The sequence below is a fragment of the Aptenodytes forsteri genome, unplaced genomic scaffold (assembly GCF_000699145.1).
Source record: "Aptenodytes forsteri isolate BGI_AS27 unplaced genomic scaffold, ASM69914v1 Scaffold289, whole genome shotgun sequence".
In the NCBI taxonomy this organism is placed as follows: Eukaryota; Metazoa; Chordata; class Aves; order Sphenisciformes; family Spheniscidae; genus Aptenodytes; species Aptenodytes forsteri.
In genome coordinates, this window is record NW_008795025.1 from 271,856 (window position 1) to 291,456 (window position 19,601).

General features: G+C 39.0%; 1 protein-coding gene across 1 annotated transcript in view; it reads right to left on the reverse strand.

The window, feature by feature from the left end:
• HMCN1 (hemicentin 1) overlaps positions 1-19,601 on the reverse strand; it is a 209,654-nt gene that overhangs the window by 127,773 nt on the left and 62,280 nt on the right. The window contains exons 9-12 of the mRNA XM_009275892.2: positions 19,059-19,322; positions 18,647-18,791; positions 14,327-14,448; positions 8,329-8,604 (exon numbers count right to left, since the gene is read on the reverse strand). Of these exons, the coding sequence (XP_009274167.1) occupies positions 8,329-8,604; positions 14,327-14,448; positions 18,647-18,791; positions 19,059-19,322 (807 nt within the window). The remainder of the gene's footprint in view (positions 1-8,328; positions 8,605-14,326; positions 14,449-18,646; positions 18,792-19,058; positions 19,323-19,601) is intronic.

A 19,601-nucleotide genomic window follows, 5' to 3' on the forward strand; every position in this document is an offset into this window, starting at 1 on the left:
TTTGCAAAAGGAATCCTTTCCATTCAGCTGATTTCTATTAAGTTTAAATCACATTTTAGCAATATACATTGGAATTAATATTCAAATCAATTTTTTTTTTTTGTTCACAAGCCAAATGAAAGAAGCATAGAAGAAAAATTGCACATAAACAGAAAAACTGACAAAGGCTCCTGTTTGAATAGCAAGCTGAGAACAGATTTCTTACAGCATAAAGATCAAAACATTCAATAGGGATAAACAAAAAGTAGCCTTCAGCATTAACCAGCGAATCACATTCATCTGTACTTTTGACATCAACCAAGTGAACTTAATTAAAAGGAATATTGTCTTTGGACATTACCATCTTGCTTCATTCACTTGCCAGCTGTCTCACTTAACTGCCAAGTTCCCACTGATCTCCTTCCCAATCCACCCTCGACCATGCAGAACCGCAGGGTGTGCCACCCTGCATCATCCCTTGCCCTGGCACTCTGCAAAGGTGACACTGCACAACAAACCACAGAAACATCTGTTTCCATAACTGCTTATGCATTAGCTCAGGTAAAAGATACACTGCAGTAGCATTCATGGTTGCTTCTGTGAGACTCTCCATGAAACTTCCAAGCACAAATTTGACTTCTATAGGGTGAAAGGGGGAGCGTTATTGGGATGATCCTGTTGTTCAGCCAGGGAGTATGCACAAGCTGCAATTTCACCAACTCCAACAGCACTCTTCGCTACTGCAGGATAGAACAAGTTGATCTGCTGTGATATACTATGCAGCATCCACCCCAGCACTAGAAGTATGCTGTGAAAGCGTGATGGTGTGCTCCCCCTCCCAGCCTGACCTTTATCTCCCATAACACTGCTCAAGCAATAACCACCAGTGGTGGTCATAATGAATGCATCTGGTCATGATGGCTGCATCCAGCTCAAAGTGGATTTGGGAGACATAACAACACAATAGCCAAGGGCTAGTTTGAGCCATGCACCCACCTAACCACAGTGCTAGTCAATGTAAACTGAAATCTGTGATCTGTATGCAAATATGACTGAGTCAATCATCTTACCCCCACATATAATGAGCAGCCCAAGAGCCCTTTGAGCCCTCCTGCATGGCAGTGGGCTGCATGACAGGATCTCCCCTTGAGTAGGGATGCCTCTCAAGGTTACTCCTCGAGGTTGAGAGATTCCTTGCCGCAACAGATCCTCGGTAAGTGATTAATACCTTGCTAAACTTTGTAAGCTTTGCTAAGATTATATCTTAGATTGATTGTGCACATATAATCCTTTAGACATAAACCGTTGACCAAGTCCGGGACTAAGTTTGGATCCAGCCACACCTAGACTCCTCTAAGGGGAGGAGTTTAGAATGCAAGGGGGTCCTCTCTGAACCTCATGACTCAACAGGAGGGTCTCCCTAACAGTTTTGTCTGACCCTGTCCTCTATGCACTAAATACTCAAGTGTACCTTGCTATCGAATCTTCTTAAACCACTGTCGCATTTACTATCAAACTTTGTTAAATCGCTGTATCAATCGTTATATCAATAAACATATTGCTGCTTCTCTTACGAGTGAAGGGCATCACTCCATCTGCGACAGAAAGACAACAGGGGAAGGATCACCTATTTTCTCTCTGCAGCCAAAAGAACTACTTTCCAAAAGACATGCAGATATGCACTACAGTCAAAGTGTCTTCTCACCAAAGTTGTTTTTCATAACCTCCCTGCACTTCCTTGTAACTTGGCATTCATTGACCATATGCAGACTCTAACAGAAAAAAATTAAGTGCGTGATAAGTATTCACCAGCTGTGAACAAGAGGCCATAAAGAAAGCGTCCGACACCATACATACCACATGCCTGGCCTTTACAATGACCTCTCTGCAGGAGAAAGACCTGCAGAAAGAAAGGAAATGGGTTCCTTCCTCGTCATGTCCCTGTCCCAGGTTTATACTCAGTCCTAGAAGTTGGCAGACTCAGGAAAAACCACTTGGTGAACACCTTTACAGATGAAAAAGTCAGGCTTCCTGCTCCAGCAGAGCAGCGCTGACATGCTGCAGATAAACAAACATCATCTTGGAAAAACAGTACTTTACAGAAAGTGAAATAGGGGACTTCGACCTCTGGAACTTAGTGGGTTCTTCTCAGGGGACATGTCCCCATCTTCACATGATAAGAGACACAGTTCACTTTATTGAAATGTAAATTGAACTTGTTTATGCTCCTATGCATTACCAAGGACTGCACACAGCCCTCCTGGAAGGGTCACCAATCCAACGCCTTTCTTACAGCTACAAGTACAATACTTAATAGTTTAATTAATGATTTCCTTGTGCTTTTTATTAACTGTTGCAGTAACAGAGATCAGATATCCTGCAAGAAGCTAGTTTCCAAGAGATCCACATGGTATATTGCCTTGAACCAGAGGTTTGGGTAGGTCAGAAGACATCCAGGAGTACTGATTTCTAAGCATGTTATGGTTCCACTCCTCCAAAACTCCTCTTAGAAATCCTCCTAAAGGCCTACATTTTCTGTGAGAAAGCAGCAAGAAAGTAATGAGCAAGAAATCAAATGACAGAAATTAAGATACATGACACTAATTTCCTGTTTTATTTAATACCCTACTTTTTTATATTTCATTGTTAGAACTTAATTCTTTGAAGTAAGAGCTCTTCCTACAATGCATAATCTGAATACTATAAAAAATTACAAAAGCTTAATCGTCACTTATTTAGTTGAATTTGTGACAAGTTATCTAAAAGACGCAGAAAATGTAAAGATATTTCTAGCTGCGTGAAAGAGCTTTGTTTGTCCTGCTTTTGTACTGATCTGTAGAGGATCTCATCCAAAGAATATTATCAAAAGAAACCTCCCAAACAATAAATTCAGGCCAACTCATGAAGTCAGGCCATAAGAGTGATTGGTCTAATAACACCACGATTTTTTCCCCATCAGTTCCCTTTCACCAAATGTAGAAAAGAACCTCTCGCAAACGGCAGCTGTGTGGAGAAGACAAATGAACTTGGGGATACTCATTAATTTTCTTGAGTGGCAGAGAACTCCACAGAGGCTGCTCAGGCCATTCCTGACCCTTCTGCCAACCTGCATTTCCTGTGCAAGAGGCTAGTTTCTGAAGAACAGCTTAATGACTATCATTGAGCCTGCTGTGAATGATAATTAGCACCTAGCAGACTGATAGGTATTGATTCAGCTTGCTTTCTTGCAAAGAATACTGACTTTTACATCAAAGAACATTGCTGAGAGTTCAACTGTTTTACTTCCTGCTCTAACAGGGGTGGAAGTGCCACAGTGATACCAGATTTGAGGTAATAACTTTAAAATATGCAGCCTGGAAAAAATATCAACTCATCTTCTCAGACAGTTCCAAATAACAACCTAGAAAGAAGCACAGAAGGCACTAAACTGCTTTTCATTCTTTAGGACAGACACCTTGCATTTAATTAACTTTCTAAATTTGAAATAGCAAGTAAATCAGTAATACTTCAATTTTATTCCCTTTCTTGTTTTCTCCATGTTTAAAGAACTCAGTACAGTATAACAAATTTCTCCTTGCCCATTATTACAGCGTGTACCCATGTATCTAAGTGAATGTATTAAGATGTTTATTTCTGTATTATCTCTTTTCAGAGAAAAGAGCAGAGCAAATTCAGGGAACAGAGCACTGGGTTATGCCAAGGAAGTAATTTACCTTTTGTCCATCTAGGCGGTCTCTTTCCTGGACTTATTCCAGATATAAACACATCCATGCATGAAAGTCCTATTGTATTCATTCAGTTCTGGTTTCTGCTCCTTGTCTGGGACGTACCTGGGTATTACCATTGCTTTGGTTGAGCCAAGTCACATACATTGTCTCCTGGGCATTTTTTTTTCCAACCTGGATTTCAAGCTATTAGTTGGCTGGTAAGTGCCCACATCAGTTCCCTACAGTAGACAGCACACTTGCATCTTGTCAGGCTATATAGGTCCTGCTTTCCCCCGCTGCGCATCTAATGTAGTTGAATCTGTTTATACAGTAGGACAGTACTCGTCACGTGTTGGCTTGACAAAAGATCACTCAGCAGACTGTTATTACAGCAATGACAATTCTTCAATGCCTAAAGTCAAACATACACTTTATTTCTTATGCGGGCAGGTGGAACACATAATATGTATGCTTATTTCTTGCAGGTGCAGCTTAGGTGTTTCTAGCACTTAACTGCTAGTACAGATCACACTGAATTATTTAACAGTGCTACTTGTAGGCAGATGCTAGAAATGCCTTTCAGTTGTGATGGTGATACCAGACAGGCATTAAGCATTTTTAAATGTTCAGCAAATAAGCAGGTAAAGGAAACCCATCATGCTATGGACAGAACAGTAACTACAGCATGTATGATTTTATTCTACCTGTACATTTAGATAAAGAAATACATCAGAATAGTACGCTGACCTGCATGCTGTTCATCAATGAGCTCGATGCACAGCAGCTGGCACTTCATTACCTTAGATGGCTCCCAATAAGACAAATGTTCAGTGTTGCCTCACTTCTTGTTCATCTACTGCTGGAATTCATCATATGCTGAGATTACTAAACTCAAACATCTACTCATCACCAACATAAACACAAGCAAAAGCTGTAAAAGTTTCTACATACTATACAGCTGTGTTGTAGAGGCAAAAGACAGTTGCAATCATTAAAAGAAGTGCTTCATTGTCTACTCTTACTTACTCACACCAGCAAACATGCAAAGCCACGACTACCATAAAATCACATTTAGCATCACCCAAATTTCAGGGATCTGAGTTTTAAGTGTGCATTTGAAATTCTTGGAGGGGTAAGGAAACAAAAAACCCACCACAAATCAATCTCTTCAGTATGCACACTGCTTCAGTTAAAAAAAAAAGCCCAAATTCCTCAAAATCCATGCTTATGGAATTTCCCTCATCAGTGAGAAATGTATCACAGAAAAGTTTATAGGATCATCAATGTTTCACGCTCCTGGCCAATCTCTAGCCTCACACGGCTGCAATATGCTCCTCCAGGCTTCTGATATATTTCTGAAGCATCTGAAAAAGTAGCAAATGCCCTTACAAGTTAATTTATGTTTCCATATAACACAAATCTGTTGGGACGACTTGAGCAATTCACAGTATGCAGCCACCATTTAACAAGGTCCAAAGATGAGCGTGTATTTTAAAAGTTAGTCATAGCACTCAATAAACACCAATACTATCCTAGAAGGCTTGAGAGCTTGTACTCCTTGAAATTTATAAAACTGAATTCAGTGACCTTTCAGGCTACTCTGAGCAGTATACTGCCACTCCACAAACAGGCACAAGTTTTAAATGGGATCTTCATCTAGCTGTGCTCAGTATTAACGTGGGACAATTAGTGACTTAGTATAGTATGTTCTTCTTAACACAGAAAACACAACCGGGGGAAAAAATCAGCTCTCATTCAAGATTTCAGTCTGTATTTGTACAGCTGCTGGCACAAAAATCAGATGAATGTTCTCTTTCAGAAACAGCAGCAACAAACTGAAAGCTTTCAAAACAAGGGTTTACTACAATCCACTTAAGCATGTAAAGCAGATGCTGGGTTATTTTTAGAGCTACCAACATTTGTTCTCTGCCTTAACTCCCACTCCAGAAGGAAAATGGGGATGAAAGCAGTGTTTATTCTCTTGTGATCCAAAATTCAGAGATCTATATGGAACTGTCCCAACAATAATAAAGGGCTTCAATATGAATTTAATTTGACATTCTGAATTACTTACAACTACGCAAAGCATGAACCCATCTCAATCTATTAACAAGACTTCAAATTTCCTTCTTCGGAATGTTAATAATGACAACTCTATAAAGCTTTTGCTTCTTACATATAGTCAAATACTTCACTCTTTTGCTGCCAAAATATGTCGTTCTTTTGAATACTATTCTACACCCTAACAAGCACTACAGGTTGTACATGACACAATCACACACCAGAGTACCTCCAGAAATCTGATAGAAATCATTTTGTCCAAGCAAACTAAAATGACCACAAATAATACTGCATACTACCATCCTGATACCATTCAGCTTCTGCACATAGCCATTTGAAATGCTGGCAGTAGATTACTGTTTCCAAACAAAAAGAGGCACTTACTAAAGAAATCTGAATTCAGCTGCAGCTTAGCATTTCCTATGTATTTATTCTGTTCTAAGCATCTTTCATCAGAAATGAAAGAAAACACAACTCAGACTCTCAACTAAGCCTGTCTAAACTGTCTAAGAGGGTTATCTCAGACATGTTTTAAAGCTGTTAGCAATACCAGTACCAGCCAAAACGTTAATTCCCAACTATTTGATAGAATCATTCTACATATATAAGTGATTTGAAACTCAATATTCTGCTGTGGCAGCAGTAAACTTCTTTAGCTTTACTATAAAAAAAAAACTGCCAGAAGTAATTTGGTCATTGTGTTAAAGCTCCCAGCTGGTATACAGACATTAGGGAAGAAAATCTAAATCCCAGGAAGAGATGAATGAGGGCAGGGGGGTGCTTCTCTTGCTACCTTTGACATGCTTGAATGAGTAAGCTCCCAGGGTATACAGACATTAGGGAAGAAAATCTAAATCCCAGGAAGAGATGAATGAGGGCAGGGGGGTGCTTCTCTTGCTACCTTTGACATGCTTGAATGAGTGTCTTGATGGAAGAGTCCTGTAGAATTTAAAACTAAGTTTTCCAAACGTATGGGGGTTGATGTTTTTTCACAGCTTTTTTTCCTTCAGCCTTGCTAGAAATCTAAGTTATACCCTTAGATGGCTACAGCAGAGTTAATTCAAACAGTAATTTGGTCATTGTGTTAAAGCTCCCAGCTGGTATACAGACATTAGGGAAGAAAATCTAAATCCCAGGAAGAGATGAATGAGGGCAGGGGGGTGCTTCTCTTGCTACCTTTGACATGCTTGAATGAGTGTCTTGATGGAAGAGTCCTGTAGAATTTAAAACTAAGTTTTCCAAACGTATGGGGGTTGATGTTTTTTCACAGCTTTTTTTCCTTCAGCCTTGCTAGAAATCTAAGTTATACCCTTAGATGGCTACAGCAGAGTTAATTCAAACAGATCAATGAAGAAACACTTCATTCTGCTGTATTTTGTAATAGATGCTACATAATTGATTGCACACCTACTTATTCCACCTTGGTAAACCAACATGCTCTTCCCATAAGAAAAACTACACCCCATTAAGTTAAGTAAGTGTTACAAGTCTATTTCTGACCTTTCTCTGTTTTAGAGCACTTGAAGCCAGGCAATTCCATTGAATTTTTCTTTTTTTCCATAATTCTAAGTCTTCCATCAGTTAACAAAGTACTAGAATTACAGCAGCAAAGTTAATGAAGCTACCCACTCTGCACAGAATATGACCCAGTATCATCAGCAAGCAGAAATCCTGTTGGAGTCACCTACAAGTAGACAGAATAGTTTTCTTTCTAAAACATTTTGAGTTCTGTCTCTTCTTACCCACAGATGGGCAGCTAGGAACCAAAGGTTCAAACCTCCTCGTGACGAAGGGCAAACAGAGAGAAACCTGCAGTACTTTCAAATTACTGCATTTATACATATTTTTTGGAAATTTGTTCCTGGTATGAAGCAACAGCACAGATCTAGACCTTGTTTGATCTCACCCATGCTGCCTTTTTCAGTTCTGACATATTTTTTAAGTCCTTGCCTTCATAAAATCTAGCCCTTCACAGAATCATGATTAGTTCTTAGCTTGTATTGACTGGCACTATAAAACAGATACATAATACACAGAAAAACTTAGAAGTACTATTCTGTTATAAAGAGAGATAAAATAATCCAGATGAACACAAAAACTTTTACCAATTTATCTACAACACATATATAACTATAGTTATAGTTTCACTGAAAAAATAAAAGTAATCCACACAGCCAGCCTGTAAATTTTCTCAAAGTAGAGGTTGGCTACAAATATTGGGGAGTGGTATGTGTGTGTGTGTAGCTATTTCTGTGCTCTACTCTTTAGGAGACACTAACAACAAAACTACCTCAGGCTCCATTCACTTGTACAGCAGTTAAATTGACAGTTACAGGAGGAGGATCAAAGCACCGCTCAGAGACACACAGCACAAGGCAGTCTCGCAAAACGAGCACTAGTGCTGTCTGGTGACTCCCATTGCCATTTTAAAACAGGGAAGAACTACATAATGTTCTGTCAGCCTCCAAGTGGTTTTAAACAGGCATGAATAAAATACAAGAGTTACTAAGAGAGACAGCTCACAAGATAAAGAAAATATAAACCATGACAGAGTAAGTTTAACAGACAGTTTCCTTGTTACCTTGCACTGTAAGGAAGACTGATGCTGTGGTAGATCCACCTTCATTAGAAGCGATGCAGTTGTACTTGCCAGCATCCGTGAGCTTCACAGTCTTCACCTCTAAAGACAGGTTGCTCATCATCCTTATTCGCAGGGGCTCCTTAAGCCTCACATCCCTGCCATTTCTCTGCCAGGTGAGATTGTAACGCACTGTGCTTAAAGCTAGGCAGGTCAAGATGGCTCCTTTGCCAGGGACAACTGTGACATTATTAGGGACCTGAATCATGGGTGGAGGCTCTGCATAAGAAGAACAGAATAAAGAACAAAACTTATAAGAGAAAAAGATTTGGGAACCTTTGCTTCATTTGTGGATTCTTGATAAACAACTTCAAGTAAACGATAGCGTTAAAAAAAGAAGTAATATTGGTTTAACATTTAGTTTCATTTCACATTGCTGAAGCCATGAAACAGAAGCCAGGGCAGCGTCCTCATTCCCTGATGCTAAGCTACCTGACAGGAGCTTACATCGCAAGAACAAACCTGATTTAGGTCAAAACTATTGTATCATGTAGAATGAAAGACCACATCACATGAGCTCAAAGAACACAGTGCTCTCTCACATCATGCACTGGGGTAAGCCAACAAGAGATCGGAGCGCCACAGCAACAGAAGAGACGACCACCACCAGGTCTCAGAGCCTGATCTCTGACTGAGGTGTGACTACACATGGTGGAATCTGAGCTACGCACTACATTTTTACAGGCTTGTATATGAAAAAAACATGTTACTAGCAAGCTCTTCTATTAGCAACAATGAAGCCAAGTCAACAGCTGCTCTATGCACCATTATTAAGTTCTTTTCATGACTGTTTCTAGAAGGGAATATGGAAGGAGAGAGCATCTGTTCCCATAAGTTTATCTGATCAAGGACCTTGTCAAATAGGATAAGGAAAAGGGGAGGTAATAAACACAGTATACAGAGACACAGATCTGACAGATGAACAATAGCACAGACAATGACAAGAAACAAAACTTCATCATGCTAATTGATGGGCTATCGAGAAGCTACGAGCATCATTTCAAAGAGGAGCCAACCTGGACTTTGCAACTGATAAGGACACAAACCTGGGGGTCCCAGATATGGCGGGGGAGGAAGGGAGGCAGAAGCTGTTGAACTATGCAAATTGATAAAGGAAAATGCAGGGGAAGTGAATTAGGGAGGAGCAAAGGAATGAGTAGGCAGAAAGGGGCATAAAAGGGGCCTATTGCATGTAAAACATCGCCAGTCACTACTCTTGTCCAACTGAGCCCTGCTCCTGATCACTCACCACAGTCTGTCCTGTCATCTTATTAAATCTTTTTCTAACTCTCTCTCTGTGTAATCTCACTCCCTATCCCTTCTGTGCGTGTCCTGCAAGGACTAAGTGCCAGCTACTGTGGGGACCAGTGTGAGTGGACAGGGTGCCAGCTACTGCAGTCAGACCAGGGGGTGTAGGCACCCTGGGCCTGTGGCGTCAGCTACTGGAGAGGCTGCAGTCTGAGTACCAGCTACTGGAGCAGGCGAGGATCTCAGACAATTCTATACTTTCCCCAAACCATGTGCGCGTAGGGGGTGTGCGTGCAGTTTGTTAGCAAATTTCAAGCTGGAACAGCTGGCAAGAAGCAGGTAAGAGGGCCCAGGACCTCGGCAGGGATATTGGGGGGACAGAGGGGCCCTGCCAATACTCAAGGGATCTGCAAATGTGCACATGGCTCTAGAGCACAGTGCATGTGTGCTCTCACTAGTGAGCTTCAATCCTTACCAGCCAGGGAGGAGGAGGGGAGTTGGCTGTCCCATACTTTATGCAAGTCCTGTGTGTAGCTGCTGTTGAAGGCAGCACCTTGTCTGTGGCAGTCTGTGGAGCCGACTGTGTCAGTGTCCTCTGTGTGTCTGTGATACATGCTCAGCTTCACTACTGACGAATTTGCAAACAAGAACGCAGTAGCAGTGTCCATGGGTCCGCAACAGAGACCCTCAGGTCCCTGGGCACATGGGGCTGAGCTCCAGCAGCCAGGCAGGAGGAATTCCTAGGCTGGAGCTGCAGCAACTTACAACATCCCTTAATAGTTTCCACTCAAATCTTAGGTAATTTCATTATCTTTTCCTTCCTATCTGTACACATTTTATGTTGCAACTTCCACTATTTGTTATTATTTGCTTTCCACTCTACTCATCTGTACACTATCACACTCCTGAAAGAAAGCAGCTGCAATAATTTTGTACTGGAATTAAACTTTGAAACCACAGATGCTTAAAATAGAAGCAGTCATCCTGATCCTTCTTGATATATCACTGATAAAGGAGGCAACATTTAAATGTTAGAGAAAGAAAATACACTATGTATCACTTTATGCATTCCCATTAAAAACACATATATATTCCATTTGTTTTTCCCCAGACTCGCTCTTGAAAAAAGAAAGATCTGCAATGAATAATATTCTGAGTGGGATGCTTTAGCAGAAATAAGACAGCTGTAAGAGCAAGACCAAATCTTTATCAGTACACACCAAAAAACAATTATCCTAAGAAAACCAAGGATAACAGGGAATAAAAAAAAAGTCTGTATTTATTAAGGGTGAAAGTTACTCCTAAGCTCAGAGCCAACCATAACTCCTCCTCACTTAAGTCTCATGTGGGGTCTCAGATGAGGTTCACAAGCTTTATGCTAGATCTCTGCATAGCAATGAATCACTCATACACTCTGCAGGCTGGGTGTGCAACTCTCCTTCCCTATAAACACTGTCCCTAACAGCAATCACCCTCATTACCAAAGCTGTGTATTTTAACACATACAGAGGAGAGTCAAGAAAAGCTAGACTTGCTTACTGAGAATGGAGTTTCTCCCCTGCACTTTAGGTTTTGGTTTGTTTGGGAGAAATGACAAATCTTCTAATGCTTTCCATGGGCATATCACCAAGTATGTTACTTAAAGAAACTTAGAAAAGAGAGAAATGAAGGCCAGTACAGGACTAAAATCCCCATCTTTTGCATGTCAGTCCAGTGGGGCATGACATCTTTTGGACTACACCAGCCTCTTACCACAATAGTGCAAATACATAGCAATCCCCCAGCCAAACTCTAAGCTGGATCCCCTGTATTCAGAGCGCTTCAGTTAAGGTGCCTGCACAAGCTAACAAGCCATTTGACATTTTGAAGATTTAATACTAGTAAGACAAAGTCAAACTCAAGTGTTTGCTTTTTCTGAAACTAGCAAATGTTGACATAGTTCCAATACCTTTCACACCGCAGTTGACAAAATGGATTATCTGTGATACACTGTCTGTCAGCTAGGCAAACTAAGAATACTTGAAAAGATTGTTTACTTTGCTTAAAGAAGAAATTTCAAGTAATTTTCTTTCAAATATTTGTACACAAGGATTTCAAAGCATCTCCCTCACATTAATCCTCTGCATGGCTCAAAACAGAACTAATTGCTCATGTTTACATAGTGAGTCAGTCTCAGTCGATCTCTCAGTGCTCTGTAAATGAGAGGATACGTGAATTTTTCCCCTCATCACTCTTGACTTTCAAGTGCTACCAATATCACAAGAAAAAAGTTAGGATTTGCTTTCAGTTTTCTCTGTGAGGAGGAGGATGGTTGCAACTTCCAGACCAAGAATCTTTTATGTCCACAGTTTCTGGGGCAGAATATAACAGCTTCTGTCCTCCAAAACATGGTTTGAAACAAGCATGTGGGAATACCCTATCCGCCTGAAGGATTTTCATAGCCAAAATATAAAAAAGTGCTCTAGAGCTAGGACGTGGGTAAGTATTGATGTTACTGTTCTATTCTACTCAAGTACTTTGTGTGACTAAAAGGATGTTCCTCTCCTCAAATTTACCACTTGGTGTAAGAGGGCTGTTTCTCTACAAACTTTGCCTTGCATGGAATCAGTATCACACTGGTTTCTTTGGATTTGCTCATACTGCAGTGAGAGGAACATCTTTGCTTGGAAAAGAGAAGGTGAAGGGATATATAGTCACCCTCTTCAACTACTGAGTGGGTTGTTTTAGAGAATACAGAGTTAGAGTCTTCTCAGTGCACACACACACACACAAAAAAAAAAGGGATGAGAGTCTGGTCATAATAGGCAGCAGGGGAAATTCTGACTAGACATGCAAAGTATTTTCCGTGTGGGGGTAGTTAAACACTGAAGGCTGCCCATAGAACTTATGAAATCTCTATCCTTGGGGACATTCAAAGTTTGATTGGACAAGTTCCTGAGAAATGCAATCAAGCTTGGAAGTTAATTCTGCTTGGAGCTGTGAGTTGGACTAGGTAACTTCCAAAGGTCCTTCCAGCCTGAATTGTTTTGTGATTCTATGATTCATAATCCAGGTTAACTAACCTGAATTAGCTATTACAAGAGATAAAAGACAAGACAACTTCGATTTCAAGCAGTTATATGAAACCCTGAGGCTGAATTCAAACTGCTGTTCTGAGCTCTACTATCCTCACTGCCACTGTAAATTAACTGACTCAGCCCCAGTGTTTTCCCCTAGTCAAGAGCAACAACTTACACTTCTGCATGACAGACGTCTGACCAACACAAACAGAAGGCTATATAGAACGGATTTTTGTTTCAAAACAGAAATTTTTCCCTTTCCCTCAGACTGCATTGCAACAGTGAAAAATTAAGTGACAAAATTCGCTATAGTATGAACAGGGTTTTCATCCACCCACATGCATAAATAAGCTTTTCTTAATTTTTCCTGCAGGTCATCTTCCTGCAGAAGACCTCTACTGTCTGCTGAAGCAGTTCAAGACCATGCCTGTTTTTATGTCTTCTCCATCTGTGTTTGGGGTTCATCTTGGTTTACAGTTACTTAAACTAAATTCCTCTGATAGAGTAAAAGGATTAACTTGGTGAAGTAAAGCCTGTTGTTTTACCTTGGGAAACATTTCTAGCTGATCTGCAATTGAAAACTCTCAACATCGTAATCTGCAGACAATAACCAACGTCCAAGTGTTCCAGTGGTCAGATTAACAGGTACACAAGCGGCACAGCTTTACATTTGCCTTCACAGAAGACTAACTATACCCTCTCCCTTTCTCCCATTTTTATGTCCAAAGCTTGACCAGGATGATGCTATTCACTTTTCAGGAAGGATTCTCTCTTATCACAACTAACTTTTAGTAATAATTAATGGGTCAACCATTTAGTGCCTCAAGTCTGAACAGATCATTAATTTACATAGGAAAATTCCCTCTCCCTGAGCAAGTGGAATATCAGTGCTTTATGCTTTGAAACTGCTTTAACACATAAGGCACACCAACTCACACTAAATGGATGATCAGATTTATAACTAGTTGTCCTTTAAATTGAGATTTTTATGAAGTTAGGAAAATTATAAATTAAATAAAACAAAAGACAATGATTAAAATTATCTATTGGACAGAGAACGATTGCTAGCCATTTTGGGGCTAGTAATCAAATACTACTGTTTATTCAAAATTATCTTTGTGATTAGCTCAATTTATTCCTCATTTAATTTTACTTCCTTCATCCTAGTTATTCACTTTTAAAAAATTCAAGGTAATAGATGAGAAAAGATTTCCAACAATTCACTGAATCTTGTTTAAAAAAAGGCAGAAAACTTTTGAATGCAACTTTCATAATTCCTCGTCTATCAGATAATACATACAATCAAGTAAACATAAAATTGCTACAGCTTGAAATAAAAATGAGAACAATTGAAATCTGAGATTTCAATTTCTGCTTCTACAGGCCATATCTATTCTGCAAGTCCAACTGATAGTGGGAACTAATTAAAACAAATCCAATGTTAATATCTAAAACAGGTGTGCTGAATAAACATCAGAACACTTGTGTACATGGGTGAGAAAAGACACATTAATTAAAAATATACTTAGAACTGGAAATGTATTTTATTGTCCCCAAGTGCCATTGCTCTCTGTTAAATGTTCCAGCACAATGTATTACCATGCTTCAGCGTCGAAGGATGGACTACTACCCACCTGATACATCCAGAAACGTCTGTGCACGTCCAGCTCCTGCACTGCTAGTTGCCATACATTCGTAAAAGCCTTCATCAGACAAGGAGACCTTGGCAATTTCCCAACTCATACTAGATGATTCTCTGGGGGAAAAAAGGGCATACTCACTAATTATTCCTAAATTATTCCTAAAGGAATCAAGAGGTACAAGAACTTGGTTTCCTGACTACAGACATAGGAGATTTTCACAACAGTTAGGAGGAAAAACAGACCCTCTGATGAATCAAATTGGATCTAGCTTTATGGATTTTATTTAAAGAAATTATATATACATTGTCAGGCTTTTTATAAGTGTTAAGAAGTGTAAGTTCCTGCAGAATGTCTCACTTGCACATCTACAAATATGCTTTTAACATATGTCAACAGTTGTCACACAATAACTAAAAGCACTGTATTTGCAGTCATTCACTCAGCTGCTCGTACTCTATTGTTATATTTACTACCTGAGAAGATACCTTTCCTTAATACCAACAAGTTTCTATGTAGAGCCAGTATGTGGTACCAAACCTGTGGCTCTTACTAGCATGAGTAAGAAGGGTTCATCCTCTCAGCATGAGCTCTTCAAATTCCCAGGTACAGGTAGGGGCTACACATAAAGGAGGCCCTGTCCTTTACCAGATATAATCTACTTTCCCCCCTCCATATGCAAATCCACTATTAGGTTCATATAGTGGAGGGGGCAACATCCACCCTACTAGAAGATGACTACATCCAGGCAGCCCTCTTTGTACTTTTTAAACTGCAGGGACTACCTCCATGCCAAACATTTACAGTCCAGCAAAATGTGAAGTACCCGTATGAAGATGATGCCGACTTCTGCTCTGCCGGCTGCACCTCTGAACCTATGACCGGCAATAACTGTAATAGTCCAATATTCTGTACATTGATTGCCTAGCCATACAAAAATTAAACAGCGCAACACATACAGAGACAGAATTGATGGATTCGGGACTGAAAGTTGAGGGTGGGGTACAGAGGAGATGTGAGCAAGAGAATATAAGAGGAATCCAGATAAATACTTGGAGTTTTTCTATAAATAAATCGCAGCGAGGGCAAAGCTGAATTGCAATAATACCATGTATACATCACATGCAATGTTAAAGTCAAGAGGAGAATAAAAGTATAAGCTACATTGACTGGTGGTTACATGTGCTTAAGAACAAACACTCTTACAGCTTCTCAAGATTCAAAACCACATTTTATACAACGAATGGTGCAACAGACACACAGATGATGACATAAATGAGCAAAACAGTGGTTCTTATGCAGTATCCCAGTGCTCCCTGTGGCCTGTTGTTATTGGCATATAAACAAAGCTGATGAGTGCTAAAATATCCATGATAGCTTTGGCAAGTAATTGCCACATTATGGGGAAAAAACTAAATTAGTGAACCCTTTGCCTCTTTTGTTTGACTGAATAGATTGATTTATCAATCCCTAAAGGATACAGGAAGAACAAGAGAAAGACTTGGAATATGTGTGAAAGTACAACGCTGTAGCATCATGAGACAGACAATCCAACTACACCACAAATGAAAACAGTATATAGTGACCTTAAACAGCTTCCTACTTACTCTCTCTTATGTCGTACTTATTCTAGATAACCTAATATATCAATTATAAAATCTATGACATTTTACAGTGCAATGCTGGCAAATGGAAATGGCAGTTAGCTGCCAAGTCTAAAGAATAAGGCAGTGTTTCTTCCGAGTGAAAATTGAGAAACTTCTCTTTTCCATGGAAAGTATGTTAAAAGTGAAGTTATGCAATCCTATTTTTCTTCATTCCTGACTTTTACTATACACCACATGTTAAACATGGAAGCCTTGAGAACAGAAGCATAAAAGGAAATGTATTCAGAGAGGAAAAGCTTGGCAAACAGAGACTTGCGGTAGTCTATTAAAAAAAAAATTAAATACAGCAATGGCAGCAATTAATAATACACACCTCAAGGCATCTGCTGCACACTTTAGCACTGACTCTAAAAAGCAGTAACTGCACACAACTCTTTGCAACATGTGTTACCGGGATAACTCTGCACCTTTCAGCATCAAGTCATTTATTTACCCAAATCATTTTACAATATATGCAATTTGCTGATCAAGCTGCTTATCTAGTCAGTTTGGAAAATACAAACATACTCCCTTAGCCAAGTTGCAAAATCCAAAGACCAAATCACATCCTGGTTATTAGTTACTGTAGAAACACTGGCAGAGAGCACAGTGATATTCACGTTGTATCTAACCTCACCTCTTGGTCACCACAAACCACCACACTCCATATCACATTTTCACTTAGGAAGTTACCAGCAGCAGGCTGTGGCTGACACGAATGAACAAAAACCTAAGATTCACTCATACTGCACTAGTTAACACATAGGTTGGAGGCTTCTATTCTGCATGGTTTAGCAATCAGATACTAGACTTGACTAACAACCACAAGTATCAGTTGATTCAGTGATTTTTTTTAAATTATTATTATGATTATTATTTGTTAACTAAATGGATTGCCCTTATCGGAATTTCACACATTATTTTTGCAGTTTCTGCCCTTTGCAGGGTTGGTGGGATCTGCCATTTATAATACAGAATGAATTTTAAAGACACATTAGTGCTCAGTTCCCACTGATTTCCCACTGGAATGAGGTGCTTAACTACTGTTCTTGATCTCTTACATCAAACTTGTCAGAAATGCACTAGGATATTAATCAAAATCCAACTTTTCTTACTAGATGACCACAGGATGCAGAAATCTAGAAAAACAAAGCTGTTGCAATTTTAGAGAAATTTCTTTTTCTTACACATTACTCATTTAAAATTAGGAATTATTATTACAGCTGATAGTACCTCTGGAATCAAAGTTAAAAAAATTTTCAAAGTACGTTTACTTCAAGAACCCTTAACCTGTATTCATTCTAATGGTACTTTCACATAGACAACTGTCATGCTAGAACTATAATATTCAACTTATAAACCATTTACTTTTTGAAATAAGTATTAAAAAAAAATTGAGTAAAGATGACATCTTGTCACCAAAACAAAACTCATTCAAACTCATTCAATGCAGAGCAATAATACAGCTCAAATCTGCATTAAACTAGTAAGCTGGACAAATCTTGTATGGAACTTCATTACTAATAAAACGCAAACAAGCCAAGCCGAATTAGATCCTATTTAACTGTGATCAATAATATTTGGCTTGAGATATATTTTGTTGCATTAACTTGGATGATCTGTTCATTCATCTGGTTTGTAATATGAAAAACGCAGCCCAATCATAAAGGTGCTGGATATGTGAAAAGCAAGGAGTAGGAGTGTGTGGTTTGATAACTAAAGAATGGAAAAAATTACACAGCTGCTAAAGTATGTGCCAGGGTTGACTAAATGTAAATGGCACCTCATTAAAGAAAAAAAAAAAAAAAAAAAAAAAGCATTTCACATTGCCAACAGTATACAAGGGAGCTTCAGAATTTATTTTGGTAGTCATGTACTTGCTATTGAGTGCTAGAACTCAGCCTTCAGTCTTCTCCTGAAGTGCTTCAGGCTTTACAGGAGGCTAACAGAGGCTGCCGACACTGATTTCTAGTACATACTTTCCTTTTGTTTTCAACTACCAGAATTACAAGATGGACTTTATGACTACTTTAATTCGTTTATAATTTTTTTTTTTTTTATTCTTATCTCACATCTCACTCTACAGAGAAAGAGCATGCAATCCCTCTTCTATGCAGAAATCTGAAGAGCCTTCTGGTATATTCAGTATAAGTTTTCCTATTTTGAGAGATTTTCTGAAAAGGAAAGTTTTCTAGGGTAGATCATAGGACATACTTCTAGGGCATCCATGAAAGGCCATTAAAAATAAAGCAAATTAATGTGTGTTACATAATCATCTAATGTATCGTTGGGGGGAGGGGGGAGAGGGGTGTGTTCCAGGAAAAAAGCTAGTTACCAATCTACTTTACATAACTTTTAAAAAATATAAGTTAAAAGCATTCACCTTCTAGACTTTTAGACCCAGTTTATCATAATTTAAGAGCATACATTTGAGGGGGATTTTGGCCAGAACCATATAATCTCATCATCTACACAGAGCATACACCCTCCCCAAACATGCATATATTATAAATCTCTCCATAGAATATAGCCTCCCTAATGAATATCACCAAAAATAACAGAATGGAAGTAATAGGATATAAGCAGTGTATAATAGTAAATAATAAATAGAAATCATAGGCTATAAATAGGAAATAAAACAGTACTGGGAAAAAAAGTCACTACTTACTTGAAGAACTGATCCACTCCTAGTTTTACTCCATTTTTAGTAAAACGCTGAGTAAAAGGTATAAGACTTTCTACGTGGCAAGGAACAGACCCTGGCTGTAAGTAATATCCTGGAGTCTTGGTGGGCATTGTAACTTTTGGAGCATCTGAAGAAAGCAAATATTCCCCAAAAGATTATTAACAGCTACTAACATATATCCTATCTTTTCCTTTTAATGAAAGGAAATCCAATTTCTGATAAAGTTATACCAAGTAGATAATAACATTAACTTGTCCATCACAATCTAGAGATAGAACTTTGGAAGGAAACAGCACAGAAAGTGCTTGTGTAATTTAGAAAAAGATATTAGATATCAATTTTAACTGATTCAGATATGACAAATGTACATTCAATTCAAGTTAAAATCTCTTACCAGGAGTAATACTAGAAAATGAAACACTCGAAACTCTCTGAAAAAGATAATCATCCTTGTCATAGCCCATTATTTTAACAAAAAAGGCTTCATCTGGTGGAATGAAGTCAGAAATATTCCACAGTCCATAGGGCTTTCTGTCAGGATAGTATTTCACAGGCAAAGTCTTAAGAAGTTCCCCTGTAATACTCAGAAGTTCCAGTCGGTCTACTCTAGCTGGAAGAAAGATCCCTGTGGTATTTAGCAGCACGAAGGTAGGAATCCCTAGAAAAACAGAAATATGCTATTTTAAGTGCTAAAAAAAATAATTAAAAAAGGAAAGGTTAAATTCCATATGTATGGCCCACTACCCCATGAATGCACCATTCAGTTTCAACCCTTACTTACTAAGTAGCAAAAAACTAAAGTTGTGCTAAGCTGTGCTCTGCTTATTAGCTGTCAGGAGACACAGCACTGATTAGGGTTTAAATTACCAATTTTTAACAGGTGTTTCTGAAATAGCAGCCTCTTTATTAAGTCCTCACCATGCTCTAGAGCCAAAGG